The sequence below is a fragment of the Somniosus microcephalus genome, chromosome 2, assembly GCF_052327205.1.
Source record: "Somniosus microcephalus isolate GS21.2 chromosome 2, FLI_Smic_1.0, whole genome shotgun sequence".
NCBI lineage: Eukaryota > Metazoa > Chordata > Chondrichthyes > Squaliformes > Somniosidae > Somniosus > Somniosus microcephalus.
The window spans coordinates 1,922,963-1,948,332 of record NC_140988.1 but is presented as its reverse complement, the minus strand read 5'-3'; the positions used below and the strand labels follow the sequence as shown (position 1 = coordinate 1,948,332).

At 47.3% G+C, this 25,370-nt stretch overlaps 1 protein-coding gene across 4 annotated transcripts in view; it reads right to left on the bottom strand.

The window, feature by feature from the left end:
- Positions 1-25,370, bottom strand: part of gne (glucosamine (UDP-N-acetyl)-2-epimerase/N-acetylmannosamine kinase) — a 467,449-nt gene that overhangs the window by 9,978 nt on the left and 432,101 nt on the right. For all 4 annotated transcript variants that reach the window (XM_086005585.1, XM_086005603.1, XM_086005574.1 and 1 more), the window contains exons 4-9: positions 24,300-24,452; positions 19,077-19,289; positions 11,004-11,091; positions 5,531-5,741; positions 4,617-4,746; positions 3,267-3,488 (exon numbers count right to left, since the gene is read on the bottom strand). In XM_086005585.1, coding sequence (XP_085861711.1) covers positions 3,267-3,488; positions 4,617-4,746; positions 5,531-5,741; positions 11,004-11,091; positions 19,077-19,289; positions 24,300-24,452 — 1,017 coding nt within the window. The remainder of the gene's footprint in view (positions 1-3,266; positions 3,489-4,616; positions 4,747-5,530; positions 5,742-11,003; positions 11,092-19,076; positions 19,290-24,299; positions 24,453-25,370) is intronic.

Sequence of the window (25,370 nt, the reverse complement as noted above, 5' to 3'; positions counted from 1 at the left end):
GCCTGATTTAGTGCTCCAATCACCTCCAGAGGCGATAAAAGCCAAGTTTGCCGTCGGAGGCGATAATTAGCGCCAGGCGCTTAGCTTTGCGCACGGCCGATAATGGCGCCCCCAAACGGGGCGATACTCAATTTTTCCCCCTTAATGTGTTCCGAGTTCAGGAACGGATCAAGAGGTGCTTTATTTCAGCCACAATCCCAACTTCAGTCTCCTCGTCACCTGTAGCGCTTCTGCTTATTATTCTTTAAATGGAAGCTGCACTTTGCTGTATTTCTGGTACAGCTTCGTGACATCACCATTTCTCCACAATCACGCTCTAGAATTCAAGAAGTTATGAGACACAAGGCAATGCAAGCCCGAATTCTGGATGGCAGCCAGTTAAGGAAAGGTTTACAGGAGTTGCAATGTTTAAATCCACCTGTTGGTGCTAATGTCCGGTTGACTAGCAGAGGGGTCTGGAACAAAGCACTTCTCCAACGAAGGGCCAAATGTAGAGAGGAAAAAAATAGGGCTCCCAAGGCCGAGTATGGGCATGAAAGCTGAATCATAGTACATGTGAAAGCAATTAATCTACTAATTTAATTACAGTAAGGACTGACCAAGACAATGATGCAATTGAATCCTGTGACTGGTGACGGGAGGAAAAAGTACTAAATGTCATTCGAGAACGAGCTGGAGGAACACACGGCTCCTCTGGCTAAGGGACCGGTGATTATCTCCATTCAGAACATAACCATTTGGAGGTTGAACAAATTGCAGATCTATCATTCATTGCTCCTTTTCATCATAGTTACCTCAGGAGGGAAGACTTGTCTAATTAGAAGCCATACCCACTACTGTATTTAAGAAAGGAGGGAGAGCGAAAACAAGGAACTACAGACTATTCAGCCTGACATCAGTAGTAGGGAAAATGCTAGAATCTATTGTTAAGGAAGTGGTAACAGGGCACTTGGAAAATAATAATAGGATTGACCAGAGTCAACACGATTTATGAAAGGGAAATCATGTTTGACGAATCTGTTCAGAGTTTTTTGAGGCTGTAACTAGCAGAATAGATAAGGGGGAACCAGTGGGTGTGGTGTATTTGGATTTTCAGAAGGCATTCGATAAGGTGCCACACAAGAGGTTATTGAACAAGATTAGGGCTCATGGGATTGGATGTAATATACTAGCATGGATTGAGGATTGGTTAACAGACAGAAAACAGAGAGTAGGAATAAACGGGTCATTTTCAGGTTGACCGGCTGTAACTAGTGGGGTACCGCAAGGATCAGTGCTTGGGCCTCAGCTATTCACAATCTACATCAATGATTTCGATGAGGGGACCAAATGTAATATATCCAAGTTTGCTGATGATACAAAGCTGGGTGGGAATGTAAGTTGTGAGGAGGATGCAAGGAGGCTTCAAGGGGCTAAGTGAGTGGGCAAGAACATGGCAAATGGAATATAATGTGGAGAAATGTGAAGTTATCCACTTTGGTAGGAAAAATAGAAAAGCAGAGTATTTTTTAAATGGTGAGAGATTGGGAAATGTTGGTGTTCAGAGGGACCTGGGTGTCTTTGTACACAAATCACTGAAAGTTAACATGCAGGTACAGCAAGCAATTAGGAAAGCAAATGGTATGTTGGCCTTTATTACAAGAGGATTTGAGTATAAGAGTAAAGATGTCTTACTGCAATTATATAGGGCCCTGGTGAGACCACACCTGGAGTATTGTGGACAGTTTTGGTCTCCTTACCTAAGGAAGGATGTACTTGCCATAGAGGGAGTGCAACGAAGGTTCACCAGACTGGTTCCTGGGATGGGGGGATTGTCCTATGAGGAGAGATTGAGTAGACTAGGCCTATATTCTCTCGAGTTTAGAAGAATGAGAGGTGATCTCATTGAAACATTCAAAATTCTTACAGGGCTTGACAGGGTAGATGCTGGGAGGATGTTTCCCCTGGCTGGGGAGTCCAGAACCAGGGGTCACAGTCTCAGAATAAGGGGTCGGCCATTTAGGACTGAGACAAGGAGAAATTTCTTCACTCAGAGGGTGGTGAATCTTTGGAATTCTCTACCCCAGAGGCCTGTGGAGGCTCAGTCATTGAATATATTCAAGACAGAGATCGATAGATTCTTGAATATTAAGGGAATCGAGGGATATGGGGGTAGTGCAGGAAAGTGGAGATGAGGTAGAAGATCAGCCATGATCTAATTGAATGGCAGAGCAGACTTGAGGGGCCGAAAGGTCTGCTCCTGCTCCTATTTCTTATGTTCTTATAATATAGTATGTCTGCTGAACCCTCAACTGAAACAGTAATGTCTGATGAATAGATAAGGATTACTCCTATTAAGATTTGGTAAGGTGTATAGACAAAGTTAGCCTACACTGTGGTGCGGGACCACTGCTTTTGGGCTCTTTGTATCTGAGCTGGCATTTAGTCGGCCTCAGCATCCCATACTGTGGGGAGCCGGTTAGCCTACCTTACTGGGGGGATTGCTCACTACAGTGTTTGACTACAACATGTGGATTCTACTCGTCACTTTGAGTCATGAACTGGCGAGGCTTGCTGTTCATCGTTTACCTCAAGATGTGAACAAGGCCATCAGGAAAGTTCGGTGCCAGTACTGCTCCCTACTCTAGCTGACGGAAGGAGTGTAATTCTTGTATCCTGTGGTAAGTAGTCGTGAAAAGCAGAAACAGATTTCAAGAAATCAGCATTCTATTTAAGGTACAATATAGATTCAATCAACTATCTGCCAGCTGCTGAAATGATACCATGGGTTAAACAGCAAGACAAGGAGCAGTAATGTGGGAGAACCTGCTTGTGGAATCACGTTCTCAGACACCACGAACTTCAAAGCCATATATTCCTTTGATTTCATTAGTGGGTTATTAATTATGCAGAAACTAAGGCAGTCTCCTGTTTCTTTTTATAATGAAGAATTTCCGGCCAAGTGGCTAGCTTTTTGGTATCATTAAACAGATCACTTTAGCACATTGCAACTTGGGCTTTTGGCTGCCTAAACCTAGGCAAGTAGGCCTATTCCGATTCGACAGCCTTGGCGGTATCTGACAATATCTGCATAATGCCAAACACAGTCCAGTGGCAGGCACCGGGGAACTGGTTATGACTGTTACCAACAGGGAAAAGCCAGGACTTGGCAAAAGTCTAGAGTTTTCCTCTACCCACTATAAAACAACAACCATCCAGCTGGCTGTCCAGGTTTCGGTTGTTTGTGAAAGTAAAGAATGATTTACTTGATGCTATTCGTGGCTCACCTGTGCCAGTGATCACTGTTACAAAACTTTCCACTCCTTTGCCATGGCCAAACTTTCTTTCTGCCAAAGCAGCGCAATTGCCATCATTGTCCACCCATACTGGCAGGTGAAGGGCGTCTGATATTGGTGTGCGGAGATCTACGGAGACCCATTCCTGAATAAGTTTGGTAGAATGAAGCACGATTCCTTCATTGGGGTTCACACGGCCACCGGTGGAAATGCCTGAAGAGTGAAACACAAATGTGATTAAAGACCAGACACAGAGGGGTCGAAACATCATCCATCTCCATGCTGATTCTCCCAAGCCTGACCTATTGATTAGGACTGAACATAATCTTCTTTAGCGCTTCTATTACACCTCCGAAATAAAACAAGAACTGAATATCAATCTAAATATCTGTGCTGAATGACACAATAATTCGATTCACAGTTTAAAATACAAATCAGGAAGTGGATACTGTGAATATATATACACATCTGTAGTATATTAAACAATTTCCAAGAGGATTTGAGTATAGCAGTAAAGAAGTCTTACTCCAATTATATAGGGCCTTGGTGAGACCACACCTGGAGTACTGTGTACAATTTTGGTCTCCTTACCTAAGGAAGGATATGCTTGCCATAGAGGGAGTGCAATGAAGGTTCACGAGATTGATTCCTGGGATGACGGGACTGTCGTATGAGAAGAGATTGAGTAACCTAGGCCTGTATTCTCTTGAATTCAGAAGAATGAGAGGGGATCTCACTGAAGCATACAAAATTATTACAGGGCTTGATTGGATGGATGCTGGGAGAATGTTTCCCTTGGCTGGGGAGTCTAGAACCAGGGGCCACAGCCTCAGGATAAAGGGTAGGCCATTCAGGACTGAGATGAGAAGAAATTTCTTCACACAGAGGGTGGTGAATCTTTGGAATTCTCTACCCCAGAGGGCTGTGGAGGCTCAATCATTGGGTATATTCAAAACAGAAGTCGATAGATTTCTGACTAGTAAGGGCATCAAGGGATATGGCGACAGGGCCGGTGAATGGAGTTGAGGCAGAAGATCAGCCATGATCTCATTGAATGGTGGAGCAGGCTCGAAGGGCCGAATGGCCGACTCCTGCTCCTATTTCTTATGTTCCTGTAGTGTAGAACCCAAATCTTCACACAAGATGCAGGACAGTAGTTGAAGGATGTGCCAGAAATGGGTGAATTAAACAGGGAACAAATTATGTAAATTAACCAGCTCACAACTTTCACACTCACAGGTACTGTACTTGCTAACTTCATGTAACTCAAGTTCGTAATGGACATCCCTTACTGTTTCTATCAACTGATAACTCCCTATAAACTTAAACTCTTACACTTACCAACACCAAGAATCCTGCAGTTAAGGTTCACTGATTCTGCGGCTGCCTCTGCACACATCTTCAGAATCAACTCAAATCTTTCATCATACGTTTTGGGATTAGCCTGAATGTATTTCTTTATGATTTCACCCTGCAAAATAAAAATACAGACACAAAACACTCTGTAAATGATTGAACTTAATTAATCACAAAATGAAGAAAAAGCCCTCTCCGTCTCGAGTCCGCAGTTTGAATTCAGTTTTCACTGTGAATTGGCACCAAGAGCTTGACAATTGAAGTGTGTTCTGTGCTTATGTTTGGGAGTTAGGGAAATCAATTGGCACCATGAGACCACCAGAAAGGGAAGGTAATCCCATCCTTCAACCTCCTTAAGCTTCAGCTCATCCAAACCTTTGCTGCCCGTACCCTATCCTGCACCAAGTCCCGCTCGCCTATCACCCCTGTCCTTGGTGACCTATTTTAGCTCCGGGTTACCCAATGACTCCAATTTAAATTTCTCATCCTAGTGTTTTAATCCCTTCATGGTCTTTCTTGTCCATCCTTATCTCAGTAATTTACCTACAACCCCCAAGAACTCTCCATTGCACCAACTCTGGCCTTTAATGCAGCTCCCCCTCCCTTCACCCCACCAGTGGCAGCCATCTCGGCTCCTCCATCACCCTGTCTCCTCCTTAAAACACAGCTTTTGGTCACACCTCCTAATATCTTTTTCTTTCACTTGGCGTCCATTTATTTCTGATTATGCCTCTGGGACGTTTTGCTACATTGAAGGTGCTATATAAATGTTGTAGGAGCAATAGATGCTCTTGTACCAAAGTGACAAACAAACAAGCAGATGGACAAAGATTTCTGCAGCACAGGGAATTCACAACTCAAAACGCTCACTGCACCAGATGAAGGTGAAGGACGATTACCTTCATGCTGACGATAGCCACTCGCAGATTTGTTCCCCCTAAATCGACAGCCAAGGCACTCTGTGTTTCCAGAATGTAGTCAATATCTTGGGAGATGCACTCTTTCACTGGCGGGAAACAAAACTTCTTTTGCAAAGGCTCGTTCATGTCTATCGATTTCAGAAACTTCAATATCCGTGGAACTGCATTTCCGTCACCATAGATCTTGGAACTTGAAATGGAAAGGCATTCATTATTACAGATTCCTCAAAGATTGTTTCACAAGATAGATACAGAAGAGGAAGTCAATTTGGCCCATCTTAACTCATCCATCCAGGCTCCCCCTCCCCTACACTTCTACCCTTTTATGTCCTTTACAAATATTTTGGGAGATTTGTGCTGGCCTTCAGGTATCGTAACATAGGAACAGGAGGAGCCCATTCAGCCCCTCGAGCCTGCTCCGCCATTCAATGAGCTCAGGGTTGATCTGCGACCTAACTCCATATCCCCGCCATTGGCCCATATCTCTTAATACCTCTGGTTAACAGAAAGCTATCAATCTCAGATTTAAAATTAACAATTGATCCAGCATCAATTGCCGTTTGCGGAAGAGAGTTCCAAACTTCTTCCACCCTTTGTGTGTAGAAGTGTTTCCTAATTTCACTCCTGAAAGGTCAGGCTCTAATTTTTAGACTATGCCCCCCAGTCCTAGAATCTCGAACCAGCGGAAATAGTTTCTTTCTATCTACCCTGTCTGTTCCCCTTAATATCCTGAAAACTTCGATCAGATCGCCCCTTAACCTTCTAAATTCCAGGGAATACAGCCCGAGTTTGTGTAATCTCTCCTCGTAACTTAACCCTTGGAGTCCGGGTATCATTCTGGTAAACCTACGCTGCACTCCCTCCAAGGCCAATATATCCTTCCCAAGGTGTGGGGCCCAGAACTGCTCCCAGTGCTCCAGGTGTGGTCTAACCAGGGCTTTGTATAGCTGCAGCATAACTTCTACCCCCTTGTATTCTAGTCCTCTAGATATAAAGGCCAGCATCCCATTAGCCTTTTTGACTATTTTCTGTACCTGCTCATGATATTTTAATGATCTATGTACCTGGAACCCCCCCCCCCCCGCCGAGTCTCTCTGGACCTCCACTGTTTTTAGCCTTTCACCATTTAGAAAGTTCCCTGTTCGATCCTTTTTAGGTCCAAAGTGGATGACCTCACATTTGCCTACACTGAAATCTATTTGCCACAGTTTTGCCCGTTCACTTAATCTGTCGATATCCCTCTGTAATTTTATACTTCCATCTACACTGCCTACACTGCCGCCTATCTTTGTGTCATCGGCAAATGTGGATATATGACTTTCTATGCCATCATCTAAGGCATGAATAAATACTGTGAAAAGTTGAGGCTCCAACACAGATCCCTGCAGGACACCACTAGTCACATCCTGCCAGTTTGAGTACCGGCCCATTATCCCTACTCTCTGTCTCCTGCCGCTCAGCCAATTTCCTAACCAGGTCAATAATTTGCCCTCAATTCCGTGGGCTTCTACCTTAGTTAACAGTTAATGTGGGACTTTATCAAATGCCTTCTGGAAGTCCATATAAATAACATCCATAGACATTCCCCTGTCCACTACTTTAGTCACCTCCCCAAAAAATCCAATCAGGTTTGTCAGGCATGACCTGCCTTTCACAATCCATGCTGGCTCTCTCTGATCAGGTGAAAATTTTTGAGATGTTCAGTCACCCTATCCTTAATTATAGACTCTAGCAATTTCCCCACAGCAGATGTCCAGCTAACTGGTCTATAATTCCCTGGTTTCCCTCTCTCGCCATTCTTAAATAGCGGAGTGACATACGCAATTTTCCGATCGAAAGGAACGGTTCCTGAATCAAGAGAACTTTGGAAGATTATAGTTAGGGCATCTGCAATGTGCTCACCTTCCTTTAAAATCCTGGGATGGAAACCATCTGGTCCTGGGGATTTGTCACTCTTTAGTGCCATTATTTTCTTCATTACTGTTATTTTACTTACGTTAATTTTATTGAGTCCCTGTCCCTGATTTAGATTCCTTGGGATTCCTGGCGTGCTATCCTCCTCTTCTACTGTAAATACTGACGCAAAGTAATTATTCAACATGTCTACCATTTCCTTATTATCATTGATAATTTCACCGCTTTCAGTTTTTAAGGGGCCAACATTGATTCTGACTACCCTCTTTTTCCTAAAATTGTAAAAAAAAGTGTTGATTTTGATATCCCTTGCAAGTTTCCTTTCATACTCCCTTTTTGTAGCTCTTACTATCTGTTTTGTCACCCTTTGCTGTTCTTTGTATCTTTCCCATTCGCCAGGATCTGTACTATTTTTTGCATTTTTGTATGCTTTTTCTTTAGTTTTATGCTGTCCCTTACCCCTTTAGTCATCCATGGCTGTTTTTTTTGGTCAGTAGAGCTCTTGCCCTTCAGGGGTATAAACTGGTTCTGTATCACCTTAAATTATTTTTTGAACATCTCCCACTGATCCTCTGTCGTTTTGCCCATTAACAGATTTGCCCAGTTTACTGTGGACAGTCTCTGCCTCATCCCGTTGAAGTCGGCCTTACCCAAATCTAGAAGCTTAGTAGCTGTTTCGTGTTTTTCCCTTTCAAATGCTACGTTTAACTCGATCATGTTATGATTGCTATTGGATAAATTTTCACACAATTAGGCTGTTAACTAAATCTTGCTCATTACTCATTACTAAATCTAATGTAGCTTGCCCCCTTGTTGCCGACAGGTGCTAGTCTGCTTGTCCCGATCTATATGAAAGTTAAAATCCCCCATTAAAACCACTCTGCCTTTGCTACACGCTTGTCTAATCTCTGCATTTATACAATCCAAAACTTCACAGTTGCTACCAGGGGGCCTATTCACAACTCCCCCTAGTCTTAGATCCTTTCCCATTTCTTAATTCCACCCATAAAGTCTCCACTGCCTGCTTACTTCTTGTTATATCCTCTCTTATCATTGAAGTGATTTCATCCTTAATCACTAAGGCTACTCCTCCCCCCTCTGCTATTTTCACTATCTGTCCTGTAGACCTCATAACCTGGTATATTTAGTTCCCTGTCCTGCAGCCATGTCTCAGTAATGCCTACCATGTCATACCCTCCAATTTCAATTTGCGCCTGCAGTTCATTCAATTTATTCCTTATACTCTGTGCGTTTGTATAAAGAACGCTTATTTGGGCCTGTCCTTCTGCTCGAATGTTTTTCTCACTTGTTTCTTTTTTCTCTCACCTGGTTTAATCACTTTATATCTTTTAGTTTTCTAAAATTCTAAAAGATCGTGTCCATGATTTCTCTAGAAATAATAAACAGGAGGAGGCTATTAGGCCCTTCCAGCCTGTTCCGCCATTCAATGAGATCATGGCTGATCTGTATCTTAATTCCATTTAATTGCCTTGGTTCCATAACCCTTTATACCCTTACCCAACAAAAATCTACCAATCTCAGTTCTGAAATTCTCAGTTGACCCCCGGCCTCAACAGGTGTTTGGGGGAGAGAGTTCCAGATTTCCACCGCCCTTTGTGTGAGGAAGTGCTTCCTGACATCACCCCTGAACGGCCTGGCTCTAATTTGAAGGTGATGCCTCCTTGTTCTGGACTCCCCCCACCAGAGGTAATTTTCCCTCTCCATGTAGGATGTAGCCGACACATAGGCCTGGTCTTTTCAATCTGGAATCCTGCCAGATTGTTGGTGGTGGTGATGGTGCAGGTTTGGCGCCTACCCATCTCCCCCTGCCCTGATGCCAGCTGATCTCCCACGGTCAGGTTTTTATTATAATTTCTGTGGCGGGCACCTTGTAGTATTTCCAGTTCCGCGAGGTCACCCGCCCGAGGTGGGAAACCGCTGCATCGCCTGCTGACCTGTCGTAGCACCATGTGACCAGTGGGCCCAGGCCCATCCAAAAGTTTTGTTTTACATTAAAAAAAAAATAAACAAGCAACTGAATGCATTAATCAAGGCAGCCCTTTAGTTTTTACATGCTAATCTGCCTTCTTCGCAATGCTCTGAGGCCGAACTCCAAACCATTGTCAACACCTTCACCGAAGCGTACGAGAGCATGGGCCTTACACTAAACATCCGTAAGACAAAGGTCATCTACCAACCTGCCCCCACCAGACAGTACTGCCCCCTGATTATCAAAATCCACGACAAGGCCTTGGACAACGTGGACCACTTTCCATACCTCGGGAGCCTACTGTCAACAACGGCAGATGTTGATGACGAAGTCCAACACCGCCTTCAGTGTGCTAGTGCAGCCTTCGGTCACCTGAGGAAGAGAGTGTTTGAAGACCAGGATCTCAAACCCGGCTCTAAGCACATGGTCTACAGGGCAGCAGTGATACCCGCCCTGCTGTATGCCTCAGAGACATGGACCATGTACAACAGGTACCTCAAAGCACTGGAGAGGTACCACCAATGCTGCCTCCGCAAGATCCTGCAAATCCATTGGCAGGATAGGCGCACCAACGTCAGTGTTCTTGCTCAGGCCAAAATCCCCAGCATCGAAGCTTTGACCACGCTCAATCAGCTCCGATGGACGGGTCACATCGTCCGCATGCCCGATACGAGACTCCCAAAACAAGCGCTCTACTCGGAGCTCCAGCACGGCAAGACAGCCCCAGGTGGGCAGAGGAAACGTTTCAAGGACACCCTCAAAGCCTCCTTGAAAAAGTGCAACATCCCCACCAACACCTGGGAATCCCTGGCCCAAGGCCAAAGTGGTGGAGAAGCATCCGGGAGGGCACCAAACACCTCGAGTCTCTTCGCCGGGAGCAAGCGGAAGCCAAGCGCAGGCAGCGCACGTCAACCCAAGCACTCCACCCACCCGCCCCTTCAACCACCGTCTGCCCCACCTGTGACAGGGACTGTAAGTCCCACACTGGACTCATCAGTCACCTGAGAACTAATTTTTAGTGTGGAAGCAAGTCATCCTTGGTTCCGAGGGACTGCCTAAGAAGCAGCAGCAGCTAACCTGCCTTCTTCGCAATGCTGGGTGACAGCAGTGCAATAGCGCTCCTAATGACCAGTGGTGCAAAGGTGTTGACAGCAAATACGGTGGTGTATTCCCGGCATTAACTTTTCACATTCAGCCTCTGCCATCGTTCCCGGCGGAAAATCCCAGAAGTGGCGGTGGAACTGCTCCCCGCGGCTTTCCTCACTCCTGCCCGCCCCAAAATCTGGGAAAATCCATGGCATTAGGTTCAAAATTACAAGGCTCTTGCGTCAGTGCAGAACCCCACTAAATGTAAATTGGAAACAGTTCTACAACATGACAGGCCAATTCTCCGATTCATGCTTTCTGCCAGACAGGCAGCAGTAGAGCCCTACAACCTTGGCCCTATACTGACCGGAGCAAATCTCGCCCCACTGTTTTATTTTGGGTGTTGTCCAGAGTACATTCTGAGGTGCAATATCAAGTTGAAAAGTGAAACAATGGACATACCAAGGGTATAGTTTCCCAAACTGGAGCTGCAGTGCGTGCAATATTTTATTCTGACTGTCAGCATTCCGCACATGGAGAACGTTTTCACCTGAGGCAGTTAAAGAACAGGAAAAAAAAATAGCCCTTGTTACACAAACATAAGTATTTATCAACTGTTACATCGAGTGTACAGCACAGAAACAGGCCATTCGGCCCAACTGGTCCGTGCCGGTGTTTACGCTCCACACCAGCCTCCTCCCACCCTCTTCATCTCACCCCATCAGCAGATCGTTCTATTCCTTTCTCCCTCATGTGTTTATCTAGGTTCCCCTTAAATGTATCTCTGCTATTCACCTCAACCACTCCCTGTGGTAGCGAGTTCCACATTCTCACCACTCTCTGGGTAAAGAAGTTTCCCGTTTGGATTTCTTAGTGACTATCTTATATTTATGACCCCAAGTTGTGGTCTCTCCCACAAGTGGAAACATTTTCTCCACTTCTACCCTTTCATTATCTTAAAGACCTCTATCAGGTAACCCCTCAGCCTTCCCTTTTCTAGATAAAAAAGCCCCAGCCTCTTTAGTTCGTTTGGAATTGTATTAAAATCGAGAACACGCGAGACACTACTAGTTTGCACTATTGTGTAAAACAATCCCCAATCAAAATTTTAGATATGTCAGACACGATTTCCCTTTCATAAAACAGGTGTTCCTCATGTCGCCTTTGGTTCTTCTGCCAATCACCTTAAATCTGTGTCCTCTGGTTCTCGACCCTTCCGCCAATGGGAACAGTTTCTCTCCATCTACTCTGTCTAGACCCCTCATGATTTTGAACACCTCCATCAAATCTCCTCTCAACCTTCTCTGCTCTAAGGAGAACAACCCCAGCTTCTCCAGTCTATCCACATAACTGAAGTCCCTCATCCCTGGAATCATTCTCGTAAATCTTTTCTGCACCCTCTCTAAGGCCTTCACATCCTTCCTAAAGTGCGGTGCCCAGAATTGGATACAATACTCCAGTTGAGGCCGAACCAGTGTTTTATAAAGGTTCATCATAATTTCCACACTTTTGAACTCTATGGCCTAGAAATTGGGTATAGCCCCGCTTGAGGCGTTAGAACTGGCGAAGCGCTAAGTTTATAGCCAGACGAAAGTTATCGCTGCCTGGTGAGATATTGGGTTGCATCGCCCCCAAAGGGGATTGAGGCGCTAATTCAGCCATTGCACGGTGCTCCTAAGGCGCAAAAGTTCAGGCGCTACTCAATATCGACGCGGACGGGCGCAGCGCAGGTGATCTCAATTACGGGAAACCACGAGGCTTCCAGGCGCCGGCCGGCTCTTAAAGGGGTGGGTCAGTCAGCCTGAGCTTCAACACCCAACGCCCTGTAGGCCTCAGAATCGGCGCTCGCCCTTGTCTGGCATTAGAAACTTGTTCAGCATGGAGAAGGTTAGACAGAGAGCAGAGCGCTTCAGCACTGAGGCTCTGGACCACTTGGTGGCTGCAGTTGAACGCCGTCGAGATGTCCTGTATCCGGACAATGGCAAGAGGCCGAATCAGAAGGTTTACCGACGATCTTGGAGGGAGGTTGCTGTGAGGGTCAACTCCAGCAGCATGGCGACCAGGACCCCTGTTCAGTGCAGGAAGAAATTCAACGACCTCACACGGATTGTTAGGGTGAGTGATGGTTTAGCAAACTTCTGATTCCCCCCATCTGCAGCTGACTTCGGGCACCCTGCTGCAATGATGCCCCAATGGCCATCTGTCAGCATGCACCCATGGCCCTTTCTGGGCACACACATGGACAGATGTCTCAAGGCCTCATGTAAGGACTCTTGCACCATGGGGGGCATGCGATGATCTCTCAAGGCCTCATGTTACAGAACTTCCCCTTCTTTCCCCTGCAGTCCAAGCTGGCGATGATCCGAAAGGAGCAGCGTCGAACCGGTGGCGGACCTCCACAAGTGGTCACTCTCACGGATCTGGAGGAGAGAGTGCACCAGATTCTTGGAGGGCGTCTGTCTGGTCCTGTGACCACTGCATCTGCCGACCCCATTTCCGACAGCGAGGGTAAGACTCTCACCTTTTTCACCTGTTGCCTTCCACTTGGTCCCCCCGCCAGCATGCATCCTCAGTGTGCAGCCATGTCAGAGCCTTGCCGCAATCTGGCATGCCTTTCAGCAAACCTGTCCTTTTGCTAAAGCCACTCTTCCACCTCCCACTTTCAGATGAAGCAGCACCAACTCGGGCTCAACGCACTGAAGCTGCCAGTGCCACCGGAGGCGAGGACCAGGAGGAATCCGGACCAGCCGTTGCAGAATCCGGGGAGCGGACACATCTACAGACTGGGGATAGTAGTCCCCTGGAGGGGAGCTCTGAGGATGAACCAGTTGCCGGACCAAGCGGCATGCAGCAACGCACGGCGGATAGGCAAGTTCGGCCACCGTCTCCCCGGAGGGCAAGGCAGGTAGTGATGACTGCTGCACAGAGTGCAGATGAGGTGCGTCGCCTGGCTGAGATGAGCAAACAGGCCCGGGTCAGACACACGGAGCTGATGGCTGCAGTCGAGAAGATGCCTGAGTCAATAGATTCATTGGCTAAGAGTATGTTGGACTTCGGGGCAACAATGGACAGGTCTATCCAGGGCTTCGGGGCAACAATGGACAGGACTATCCAGGGCTTCGGCCCAACAATGGAGAGGACTGTCCACGGCTTTGAGTCGGCTATGGAAAGGACTGTTCAGGGCTTCGGACAATCCCTGGAAAGGTCTGTCCAGGGCTTGTCCGAGGCAGTGGAGCGGTCGGCACCTGCCTTGTCCGAAGCAATGGGATAGAACTGTCCAGGCCTTCTCCGAAGCACTGGCACCTGGCACACAGGTCCTCACTGTTGCCACGCAGTCACTTGCTGGGCTCCTCCACACCCAGATTGACGCAACGCGATCTCTCACTGTAGCCATCCTCTCTGCATCAGTTAGGATCACCCCGGGCCCTTCCAGTCCCATACAAGGCCAGGAATCAGTGGAGCATGCGATTGTGGCGGATGAGCCGAGCCGCTCCCCTCAGATAGCCAGTGTGTCGTCCGACCATGGTGCAGGTGTCCTCTCTCGGCAGGAGACCATTGCACATGCCAGCGCTGGGACGCCTGCACTGCAGCTGCCACCACCTGCAGGCCACACTGCTTCCAGCCATGGTCACATCAAGCATCCTGCGTCCGCACCCTCCAAGCCCAGAGGTCAGCCAGGCCGTCCCTCAGGGGCTTCTGCGCTTCCAGACAGTCAGCAGGCATCCCCCAGCCTTGAGCCCACCACTGGGGTCCAATTACGTAGGAGCAGCAGGGAGGGAAGGGGCCGGGCGCGAAAGAGAAGTCGTTCTCCCTCAAGGGGCCAGTTGTAGAGGGAGGTGCTGAGACGTTTGTTTGTCCAAATTCAAGGACACCCTCACCTGTTGTTATATTTGCAGAAGGTTTGTTGAGTTTTGCGGCTTTGCCGAAGAGTTCAGTTATTTTGAAAGTTATGGTTTCTGTTGACATTACGTTGTTTAGCTGTAATGAAAGACTTTTGTGCCAATAAACAGAAGTTTCAATGTGGCATGGTGCATGTGACTAGTTTCAGTGATGCTGGCATTCAGAGGCCCTCAAACATCCAAAGTGCGCATGAGTTAAGACTCTCATCATTCCGCCACAGGGGTCTCGACACGAGTCCAGATGAGCCTCTGACGTATGGCCCTTCCACTTTCAGCAGCCCTTCCATCTTCTCCCTCCTCCTCCTCCTCCGCCTCCTGCTCTTCCTCCGCCTCCTCCTCCTCTTCCTCCTCCTCCTCCTCCGCCTGCTCTTCCTCCTCCTCCTCCTCATACTCATACTCCTCCTCCGCCTGCTCTGCTGGTCGTTGAGGGACAGCTGGAATTGGCTGGGGGCGTTGATTCGCCAAGTTGTGGAGCATGCAGCAGACGATGACGATGTGTCCCACTTGCTGCGGCGAGTACTGCAGGGATCCCCCCGAATGTTCCAGACATCGGAAGCGCTTTTTGACAACACCAATAGTGTGCTGTTTACTGTGCCTGGTCGCCTGATGGCCGCTGATCAGCTCTTCTGCTGGGGTGTCGGCCACACGGAGTGTTGTCATCAGCCATGGCCAGAGAGGATAGCCAGCCTCGTCTTCGAGGCAGCCCCTCAAAAAGGTTACAAACTGAGGTAAACCGCAGGATAAAGGCATCGTGGCTGCACCCTGGGAAATGCGCGGTGACTGCCATGATGATTTGGCGGTGGTCACAGACCAGCTGCATGTTGAGGGAGTGGAACCCCTTGCGGTTGCGGAAGTCCTAAGGATGATGGCATGGCGCCCTCAAAGCCACGTGTGTGCTGTCACTCGCCCCCTGCACCATGGGGAAGTCCGCAATAGAAGCGACACCCTGCGCGCGCTCCGCCTGCTTGTGCAGGGTCAGAGGGAAGGTCATGAATTGACGCCTTCGCCTATAAAGGGCATCTGTAACTTGCCGGATGCAACAGTGGACTGCAACCTGAGCGACAGTCGCAATGTCCCCAATGGCTGACTGAAAGGATCCATTGGCATAAAAATTGAGGCCATCAGTCAGTTTAGCGATCACGGACAGAGAGGTTCTGCAGCGTTCACGCAGCTGCAGATCCTGACCAAGCAGGTGGCACAGATCAGTAACAATGTCCCTCCAGAATCGGAGCCTTCCCAAACACTGCTCCTCCGACATGTCAAGGCTTGTCACCTGCTGCCTAAAGAGCCTCGCAGCTTCCCGTCGGATTGGCCGACCTCCATTGCCCCTCCTCCTTCTGGCCAATCCCGGCCCTCTCTCCCGCCGTCTCTCTGCCCCTTCACAGTGTTGGGCGATGAGGCCGTTGCCCTCCAAAGAAGCTCCCATTCCGATGCTAGTTGGTCAAAAGGCTTTTAGGTGTAGTGCTGCAAGTGCTTCGGACAGGTTTGAAGGTCCCAAGTACTCTAAAGCTAAATTCCCAGAACTCCGCTCCACAGTAGCTCACCAACTCTCTCCAGCAACGATCGCAATGAGCAGGCCAAGTGGCTGAAGATTCTGCACTAGAGCTGTCCCCTTTAAATAGCGCCCCCCTACTCCGAGAAGGGCCTGCTAGCCCTCCCTCGAACTGTCACTAATAGCGCTGGGCGTTAAGGCTCCGGGCGCCACCCAGTATGCGCTCAGGCGCTCCTAGAAGGCGTTGCACACTGAAATGACGTCATGATCTGCTTGCACTCGCGGGCGCGCGCAAACACTTAGCGCAGGCGCTAAATGTATAGTCAATATCTGAGTTGTCGCTATCTTCATAGCGAACGCCCCAACATAGGGTATCGCCCCAATTCTAGGTCTCTTTAGGCGCTCAGCGCCGGCGCTACCAACCGAATTTCTAGGCCTATACCTCTAATTCATGAAGCCCAGGATCCCGTAAGCCTTTCTAACTGCTTTCTCAACCTTCCCTGCCACCTTCAACGATTTGTGCACATATACCCCCAGGGCTCTCTGTTCATGCACCCCCTTTAGGAGCAAGCGGAAGCCAAGCACAGGCAGCGCAAGGAGCGCACGTCAACCCAAGCACCCCACCCACCCGCCCCTTCAACCACCGTCTGCCCCACCTGTGACAGAGACTGTAGGTCCCGCATTGGACTCATCAGTCACCTGAGAACTCATTTTTAATGTGGAAGCAAGTCATCCTCGGTTCCGAGGGACTGCCTAAGAAGAACCCTTTAGTTTATATTGCCTCTCCTCATTCTTCCTACCAAAATGTATCACTGCACACTTTTCTGCGTTAAATTTAATCTTTCCACGTATCCGTCCATTCCACCAGCCTGTCTATGTCTTCTTGAAGTCTATCACTCTCCTCCTCACTGTTCACTATACTTCCACGTTTTGTGTCATCTGAAAATTTTGAAATTGTGCCCTGTACACCCACGTCTAAGTCATTAAGATATATCAAGAAAAGCAGTGGTCCTAGTACCGACCCCTGGGGAACACCGCTGTATACCTTCCTCCAGTCTGAAAAACAACCATTCACCACTACTCTGTTTCCTGTCACTTAGCCAATTCCGTATCCATGCTGCCACTGTCCCTTTTATTTCATGGGCTTCAACTTTGCTGGCAAGCCTATTATGTGGCATTTTGTCGAACGCCTTTTGGAAGTCCATGTACACTACATCAACCGCATTGCCCTCATCAACCCTCCCCGCTACCTCATCAAAAAACTCAATCAAGTTGGTTAAACACGATTTGCAAGCAGGATAAACACAAGTTGGTTAAATTCAGTGTTAACCTGTGTAAAGATCTGCAAATATTGTCACACCCATTTTGTTAGGGGATGTAACTAGTTTTCCTTTCCTTGTTAATTTTTAATTTAGTGCCCCCGGGTATCGGTCTTATTTTCATAGCTACGGCAGAATCCCAACAAGTAAAGCCAAACTGGCCCACTGTATTGTGCACAGCACCAGGTCCGCTGTGAGATAAAGAAGTATTTGCAAAGTATTTGCTAAGCCCTTTTTATAGATCAAAAACCATGGCAATGTAATTTTATAAATATTGATCATGATTTTATTTCTTTGTCCATTTTCAATTGTGTAAGAGCAAAGCCAATAATAAGAAAATACCTCTGAACTTTATTCTATAAATCTTTACTGAAAGCACTGGTACGAAAAGCCCTAGAGGCATTAGTTTAGACTTACAGCTGCAAATGGCAAGTTGAAGTCTGTTCAATGTACCTCTGAAATGAAAGACCTTGATGAAAGCCTCTCCCAGATCTAGCACTTACCACCAGTTTGTGGAAGTGCTGGGCCTGACTGCAATGGATTGCTCCCCATAGCTTCTGAAACCTCCTGGACTTTTGTTTGAAGCCGATTCTATGCCATTGCATGGGATTCTGGTCAACCCAATTCCAAGTGGCTGAAGATTCCGGATACGGAAATGGGAAAATGTCACACTAGTGTGACACAGGGCTGAGCAGACAGAGCCAGGCTGTGCATCTGTCTGTGCCATACCTGATCTGGCAGTGCTTGACACTGACCATCAGTACCTAAACTGGCTCTGTTGGTAGCACCGAATCAGAAGGCTGCGGATTCAAGGCCCATTCCAGCATAATGTCGGTGCCGAATGAGAAGTTAAACCGAGGCTCTGTCTGCCTGCTCCATGCAATAAGGTGCTATCTACATGCAAGCTTATTCCTCCAGTTCCCAGAGCAAATGTCCTTCAATAAAAGAGAAAGACTTACATTTCATGACCACCGGACGTCTCAAAGTGCTTTACAGCCAATTAAGTATTTTTGAAGTGGAGTCACTGTTGTAAGGTGGGAAACGCGGCAGCCAATTTGCGCACAGCAAACTCCCACAAACAGCAATGTGATAATGACCAGATAATCTGTTTTTGTGATGTTGGTTGAAGGATAAATATTGGCCCCAGGACACTGGGGAGAACTCCCCGGCTCTTCTTCGAAATAATGCCACGGAATCCTTTACGTCCACCTGAGAGAGCAGACGGGGCCTTGGTTTAACGTCTCATCCGAAAGACGGCACCGCCGACAGTGCAGCTCTCCCTCAGTACTGCCCCTCCGACAGTGCAGCGCTCCCTCAGTACTGCCCCTCCGACAGTGCAGCGCTCCCTCAGTACTGCCCCTCCGACAGTGCAGCGCTCCCTCAGTACTGCCCCTCCGACAGTGCAGCACTCCCTCAGTACTGCCCCTCCGACAGTGCAGCGCGCCCTCAGTACTGCCCCTCCGACAGTGCGGCGCTCCCTCAGTACTGCCCCTCCGACAGTGCGGCGCCCCCTCAGTACTGCCCCTCCGACAGTGCAGCACTCCCTCAGTACTGCCCCTCCGACAGTGCGGCGCTCCCTCAGTACCGCCCCTCTGACAGTGCAGCACTCCCTCAGTACTGCATTGGGAGTGTCAGCCTAGCTTTCTGTGCTCAGGTCCCTGGAGTGGGACTTGAACCCACAACCTTCTGACTCAGGGGCGAATGTGCTACCAATTGAGCCACAGTTGACATAATGAGCACAACATTCACCAGTTTAAAAAAAATTAAAGAGGTCCAACATCTTGTTGCACTCCAGTGATTTGAGTTCTCCTGTGCCAGAGTTTACCTGTTTCTCTTCCGGTTTGGCGAGTTCCCAGGTTGATGACAGGTGTTCCAAACGCACCTGCTTCCCGCACCCCACAACTACTGTTACCAATCATTAACCCAGCATGTGCGACCATTTGGATAAACTGTTCAAAGGGAATATGCTTCACTGCCCGGAAATTTGGATTCTGTTCAATCCCTTTCTTTCTCATCACTCGCACCATTTCTTTACTTCCTGCAGGTGTAAACAAAAATTAATACATCAATCAGCTAACAGCCAAACCCGCGGCCTCTTCCACCTAAAGGACCAGGGCAGCAGGCGCATGGGAACACCACCACCTCCAAGTTCCCCTCCAAGTCACACACCATCCTGACTTAGAAATATATCGCCGTTCCTTCATCGTCGCTGGGTCAAAATCCTGGAACTCCCTCCCTAACAGCACTGTGGGAGCACCTTCACCACACGGACTGCAGCGGCTCGCCTCCACCTTCTCGCCTCCACCTTCTCGCCTCCACCTTCTCAAGGGCAATTAGAAACATAGAAACATAGAGATAGGAACAGGAGTAGGCCATTCGGCCCTTCGAGCCTGCTCCGCCATTCAATGAGATCATGGCTGATCTTCATCTGAGATCATAGCTGATCTTACCAGTTCAGTACCCCGTCCCCGCCTTTTCTCCGTAACCCTTAATCCCCTTAGCCTTCAGAAATATATCCAATTCTCTCTTGAAAATATTTATTGAATTAGCCTTCACAGCCCTCTGTGGCAGGGAATTCCACAGGCTCACCACTCTTTGAGTGAAGAAATTCTTCCTCATCTCTGTTTTAAATGATTTGCCCGCTATTTTTAGACTGTGGCCCCTGGTTCTGTGCTCCCCTGCCATTGGAAACATTCTCTCTGAATTCAGCCTGTCCAGGCCTGCCATAATTTTATATGTTTCGATGAGATCCCCTCTCAATCTTCTAAACTCCAGTGAGTACAAGCCCAAACTATTCAATCTCTCCTCGTAGGTCATTCCCGCCATTCCAGGTATCAGCCTGGTGAATCGCCGCTGCACTCTTTCCATGGCAAGAACATCCTTCCGCAGATGGGGCGACCAAAACTGTACACAATACTCCAGATGCGGTCTCACCAGCACCTTGTACAGCTGTAGTAAGGTATCCCTATTCCTATACTCGAACCCCCTTGATATGAAGGCCAACATACCATTTGCCTTCTTAATCGCCTGTTGCACCTGCATGCTCTCCTTCAGTGACTGGTGCACAAGAACACCCAGGTCCCTCTGCACTTCCCCATCTCCCAATCTATTGCCATTTAGATAATAATCCACCCTCCTGTTTTTACCCCCAAAGTGGATAACCTCGCATTTATCCACATTATAGTGCATCTGCCACGTATCCGCCCATTCCCCCAACCTGTCCAAATCGCACTGTAGCCTCCTGACATCCTCATCAGAGCCCACCCCTCCTCCTAGTTTAGTGTCGTCAGCGAATTTGGAAATATTGCATCCAATTCCCTGATCCAGATCATTTATATATATTGTGAACAGCTGGGGTCCCAGGACAGATCCTTGCGGCACCCCGCTGGTCACTGCCTGCCACTCCGAAAACGAGCCGTTTATTCCAACTCTCTGTTTTCTATCCGCCAGCCAGTTCTCTATCCACGTTAATACTTTGCCCCCAATCCCATGAGCCTTAATTTTGCATGATGGGCAATAAATGCTGGCCTTGCCCACATCCCATAAATGAATAAAAAAAGATAGCAACATAAATTTAAAAATCATTTAACGTACAAAGCCAGCTGACAAATTTACAGATTGTGATCTTATGACATGTTTACTGAAAGCAGAGTATGTACCTTATTGAAAGTTACAAAGTTAAGTACCGACAGATGCTGGTTAGGTTTCAAAGTGAACACACGTCTTACGATAAGATATAAAACTAAAATTCTGTTTTAGAGTCGGTCAATTCAAGGATTGAGCATTCATGCTCTGAAATAAAGCAAATGCTATGAATATAATTGGTATTCAAAAAATATCTGCAGGTATGTCCGTCATTCAGTGTTCCAGACAGATGGATTAACAAGTGTTAGAAATCAGGGGTATCCAAAATGTATATGGTTATGTGAATGAAATTGTGATGCAAATAATACTGTCTTTACACGATGGTTTTAGAACTGGAGGCAAAAAGTCTCTTCAGACTATTAGAATAACTGGATCGAAGCTCAGAATCTGCCTGTGTTTTGGTTCTCTGTGGATGTTCTAGCATTCTGCAGTGTGACGGTCATATATAATCTCGTTTCCCAGCTAACTAAATGCTGTTTTCAAGTTGGGATTTCTACTTGTTTAATATCTCTAATTGGAACAACTAAGGCTCAATGCCTACATTTCTTCTATTATTGCTAATAACCATGATATAATACTAAGGTAGGAATTGGAATTAGCTTAACAAAACTGTTTGTGAAGATAATTAAAAGTTGATTAGTATAGAAAGACATAGAATAAAAGGAATTTTGGGGAGGTTAAGGTATCCATCTTAGGGTGGGGCCGTTTGCTCGATGAAAGTGAGATAACGACTGGCTGAAGTGGGACAGCTCTGGCTTGGGCCTCATGATTAAAAGGGTACAGGGCCAGGCCTAGTGCCAATTGTGCCAGGGAGGAGAGGGACCAGGGAGATAAGGCACGAATTCCAAAGGACAAACCTTTAGAAAGATTAAACAATAAGACAAATTGGATGAGATCATGAGACCCCTTTTGGGGAGGGCTTTCATCCAAGAATTGAGACAAAGAACTCGATGCCCATTGGGTCCTGAGGTTTTAGGGGAGCCTCTATAGGTCAGATGGTCTTGTCAATAATTTGGCCTCAGGCCCACTCCTAAAAAGAGAATAAAAGTAACACCGAGTGCTTGCCCACACAGACGGTGGAGGGAAGAGTCAAGCAGAAGTTGGGCTGGTCGAACGCTCTTTCGAGAGTGATTCCATGCTCACCAACTCGGAGGTTCTAGACGAGAGGAAGAGAGGCTGCAAGCCAGCTGTCTGTCTGTCCGATCGAGACCGGTACCAGCTGCTTGTCACGTTTGTATGTTTTTGCTGTATAACTAGCATGTTATATTCCGTCTTAAACTCCGATTAAACACAATGGGGGAAAAATTCGGTATCGCCCCATTTGGGGCGTCATTATTGGCGGTGCGCAAAGTTTAGCGCCTGGCACTAATTATCACCTCCAACAGCAAACTTGGCTTTTATCGCCCCTGGAGGTGATTGGAGCGCTAAATCAGGCGCTACACACCTCTAAGGTGCTAACGCCGAGGAGTGAGGCGCTACCTCAGAGCGCTGGCAGAGCTCATGTGATGTCAGTCAGCAGTGGAACACAGACACACTGGCGCCGGCCAGTTCTTAAAGGGGAGGGTCGATCTTGCTCTCCATCCACACCCTGCTCATTGCAGCCTTGAATCTCGGCCTGGAGAGACCTGCACATCAAATCTGCTGGAAAGAACAATGGAGAGGCCCAGGGAAAGAGCTCAGAGTGCAGCCCCCATAGTCTCTTCTAAATCGGTACAAGGAAGGTCAAATCAAAATGAACCTGCAAAGTGCTGCTCAGTACCCTAAGCTCCTTCACACAGCGTTGAATCTCTCCAGAAGTCTCTCTCTCTCTCTCTCTCAGAATGCGTGGTGCAAAAATGGCACCAACAAAAAAAGGCAGGAAGTGGTTGCCTTTAAATAGTGCTCCCCCAGTCCCTTCCTGACTGCAGAACGCTCCCCTCAACCTGTCGTTGCTAGCGGCAGGCGGTGCCACTCAATATCCGGTCCGGGGTGCTACCAGGGCGTTGCGCACTCGACTGACTTCACGATCTGCCGGCGCAGGAGATCGTGGCGGTAGTGTTTAGCGCCGCCGCAAAATGTCTAGTTAATTTCACGAGAGGCGCAGATATCGCCGCACCCGGGCCTAGTTGCTTTGCGCCCCACTTGGCACCCTCTTAAGGCGCTAATGGGAGGCGCTACCAACTGAATTTTTCCCCCAATATACCCACCATATTGGTTTGCAGTCGATCCTGATTATTTGAAAGACTAGAGATAAGCTACTGATTGGCTTAATCTCTACACAAGCAGTTGGACAAAGCTATCACAAATACACCTCTCCTCCTGTTGTCCAGACAGATTTAAAACGAGAACCTATAACAACAGTAAGATTGTATGTTTACAGTCCTAATGCTCCAATTGTTTGGGCTGGGTGGAGGGGGTTGGTGGGGGGGAGAAATGTATTGCAATTGCGAGAATAAGTTGGATTATTACTTGTTCCCCAAATCCCTCCACTCCACTCGGAGGTTGTTCCTTCAGCCAACTTGTTCCCTCCCTCTGGAATTCTTTCCCTCACCACCTCCCTCCCTTCCTCAAACAATGTCCTTGAAACCCTCCTCCTTGGGTTTCTGGCTCCTCTGGATCCTCTTCCTTTGCACACCCCCACCCCCTCACTCACTATCCACTGCCCTGTACAGTGCTCAGTGATGTGCCAGTATGTACACACAGAAAGGCAAGTTGTTGGTGCTGAATACAATTACTGATATTAAAGTGTTAACTGAAATTCTTATATTTTTCAAAAGAGGGGCTCGATTTTTTAAAACTAGAACCATTCTTCAAACAGATGGCGGTGAACGTGTTGGATAGACCACCGGGGGCGCAATAGAAGCAAAGATTGTTCTAACAGTTTAAGAGGGCATTTATAAATTTTCACCTATAGAAAGGTAAAGTGGATGAGGCCCCTGTGATCTTTGGAACTGGCCTGATGCATGGAGATAGCCATTCCTGGTCCTGGGTCCCAAAGTACATTTGTACACATTAGAGGGGGAAGTAAATGACATGTCGACTAATATTCTGAGTCCCTTTCAACTTCCCCCTACACAGTCCAATATGCAGGACTTTGTGTTTGTTTGCATTAAACTTCATTTGCCACTGGTCAGCCCAGATGTTGCCTAACTTGCTACCATCTGCAAGTTTAGCATTGAAACAACAACTTATATTTTATATAATAAAACATCCCAAGGCGCTTCACAGGAACTACTAAGACTGCTTGGTATTTCTCCAGTTGTAGGCGGAAGTCAGGGTGTGTTTTAATCAATATTTTAAACTTCATTTTAGAGCTGTTATTTTACACAACTCAAAGATTAATCGATGGACTCTGTTCAATAATTCAAAACACAACAGTTGCCAAGTTTTAAATCACGTACACACTCAAGGACTTTCTGCCCACCTGCATCAATGTTGGGAAACAGAATCAAGGTGCGTTTGCCGAAAGTTATTAGAGCGTCGAGTGTAAACTCGAACATCTTAACGGAATGTTTAATGTTGGTGGTAACTGGATGCTGTAATGCCACGATGTACTCTCGAGGTTTCACATCTTCACCTACAAAAACAGAGAAAATTCATAACAAAATTCATGTCAGGCGAAGTACAGATACAATACTTGTAATTGTGTTTGTAAGTTTTACACAATAAGAATATTACTGGTTCACGCATCACTTATTGGGACAGCATCAGTCTGAAATATTTCCAAAACCATTCCATTTTAAAATAGTGAGAATACCGTTGCCCAACTAAATCTACCAAAGAGTGCAATTAATTTTAAAATTACATTGGCATATGATGGATCATTAACTTAACCTACTTTCTAGCGGGTGTTGCCATCCATCAGGAGTGGACACTGTTGAGGACCTGCATAGCCAGGGACACACATGTTGAATGGTGCCTGGGCTCGATCAGCTAACTCAATGCAGATAAGGAATCAAACTGAAGATTTTCCAGATCTAAAGGCGCATCTTGGAGGCAACACCGATACTGTCACTTCCATATCTTTCCCATCCCTGTGTTCACGTTACTATCACCCTAGTTTGATGAATTAAGAAAGAAAGAAGACTTGCATTTCTATAGCGCCTTTCACGACCACCGGACGTCCCAAAGTGCTTTACAGCCAATGAAGTACTTTTTGAAGTGGAGTCACTGTTGTAATGTAGGAAATGCAGCAGCCAATTTGCACACAGCAAGCTCCCACAAACAGCAATGTTTTAGTGATGTTGATTAAGGGACAAATATTGGCGAGGACACTTGGGAGAACTCCGCTGCTCTTCTTTGAAATAGTGCCATGGGATCTTTTACATTCACCCGAGGGGGCCTCGGTTTAACGTCTCATCCGAAAGACTGCACTTCCGACAGTGCGGCACTCCCTCAGTACCGCCCCTCCGACAGTGCGGCGCTCCCTCAGTACTGACCCTCTGACAGTGCAGCACTCCCTCAGTACTGCCCCTCCGACAGTGCGGCGCTCCCT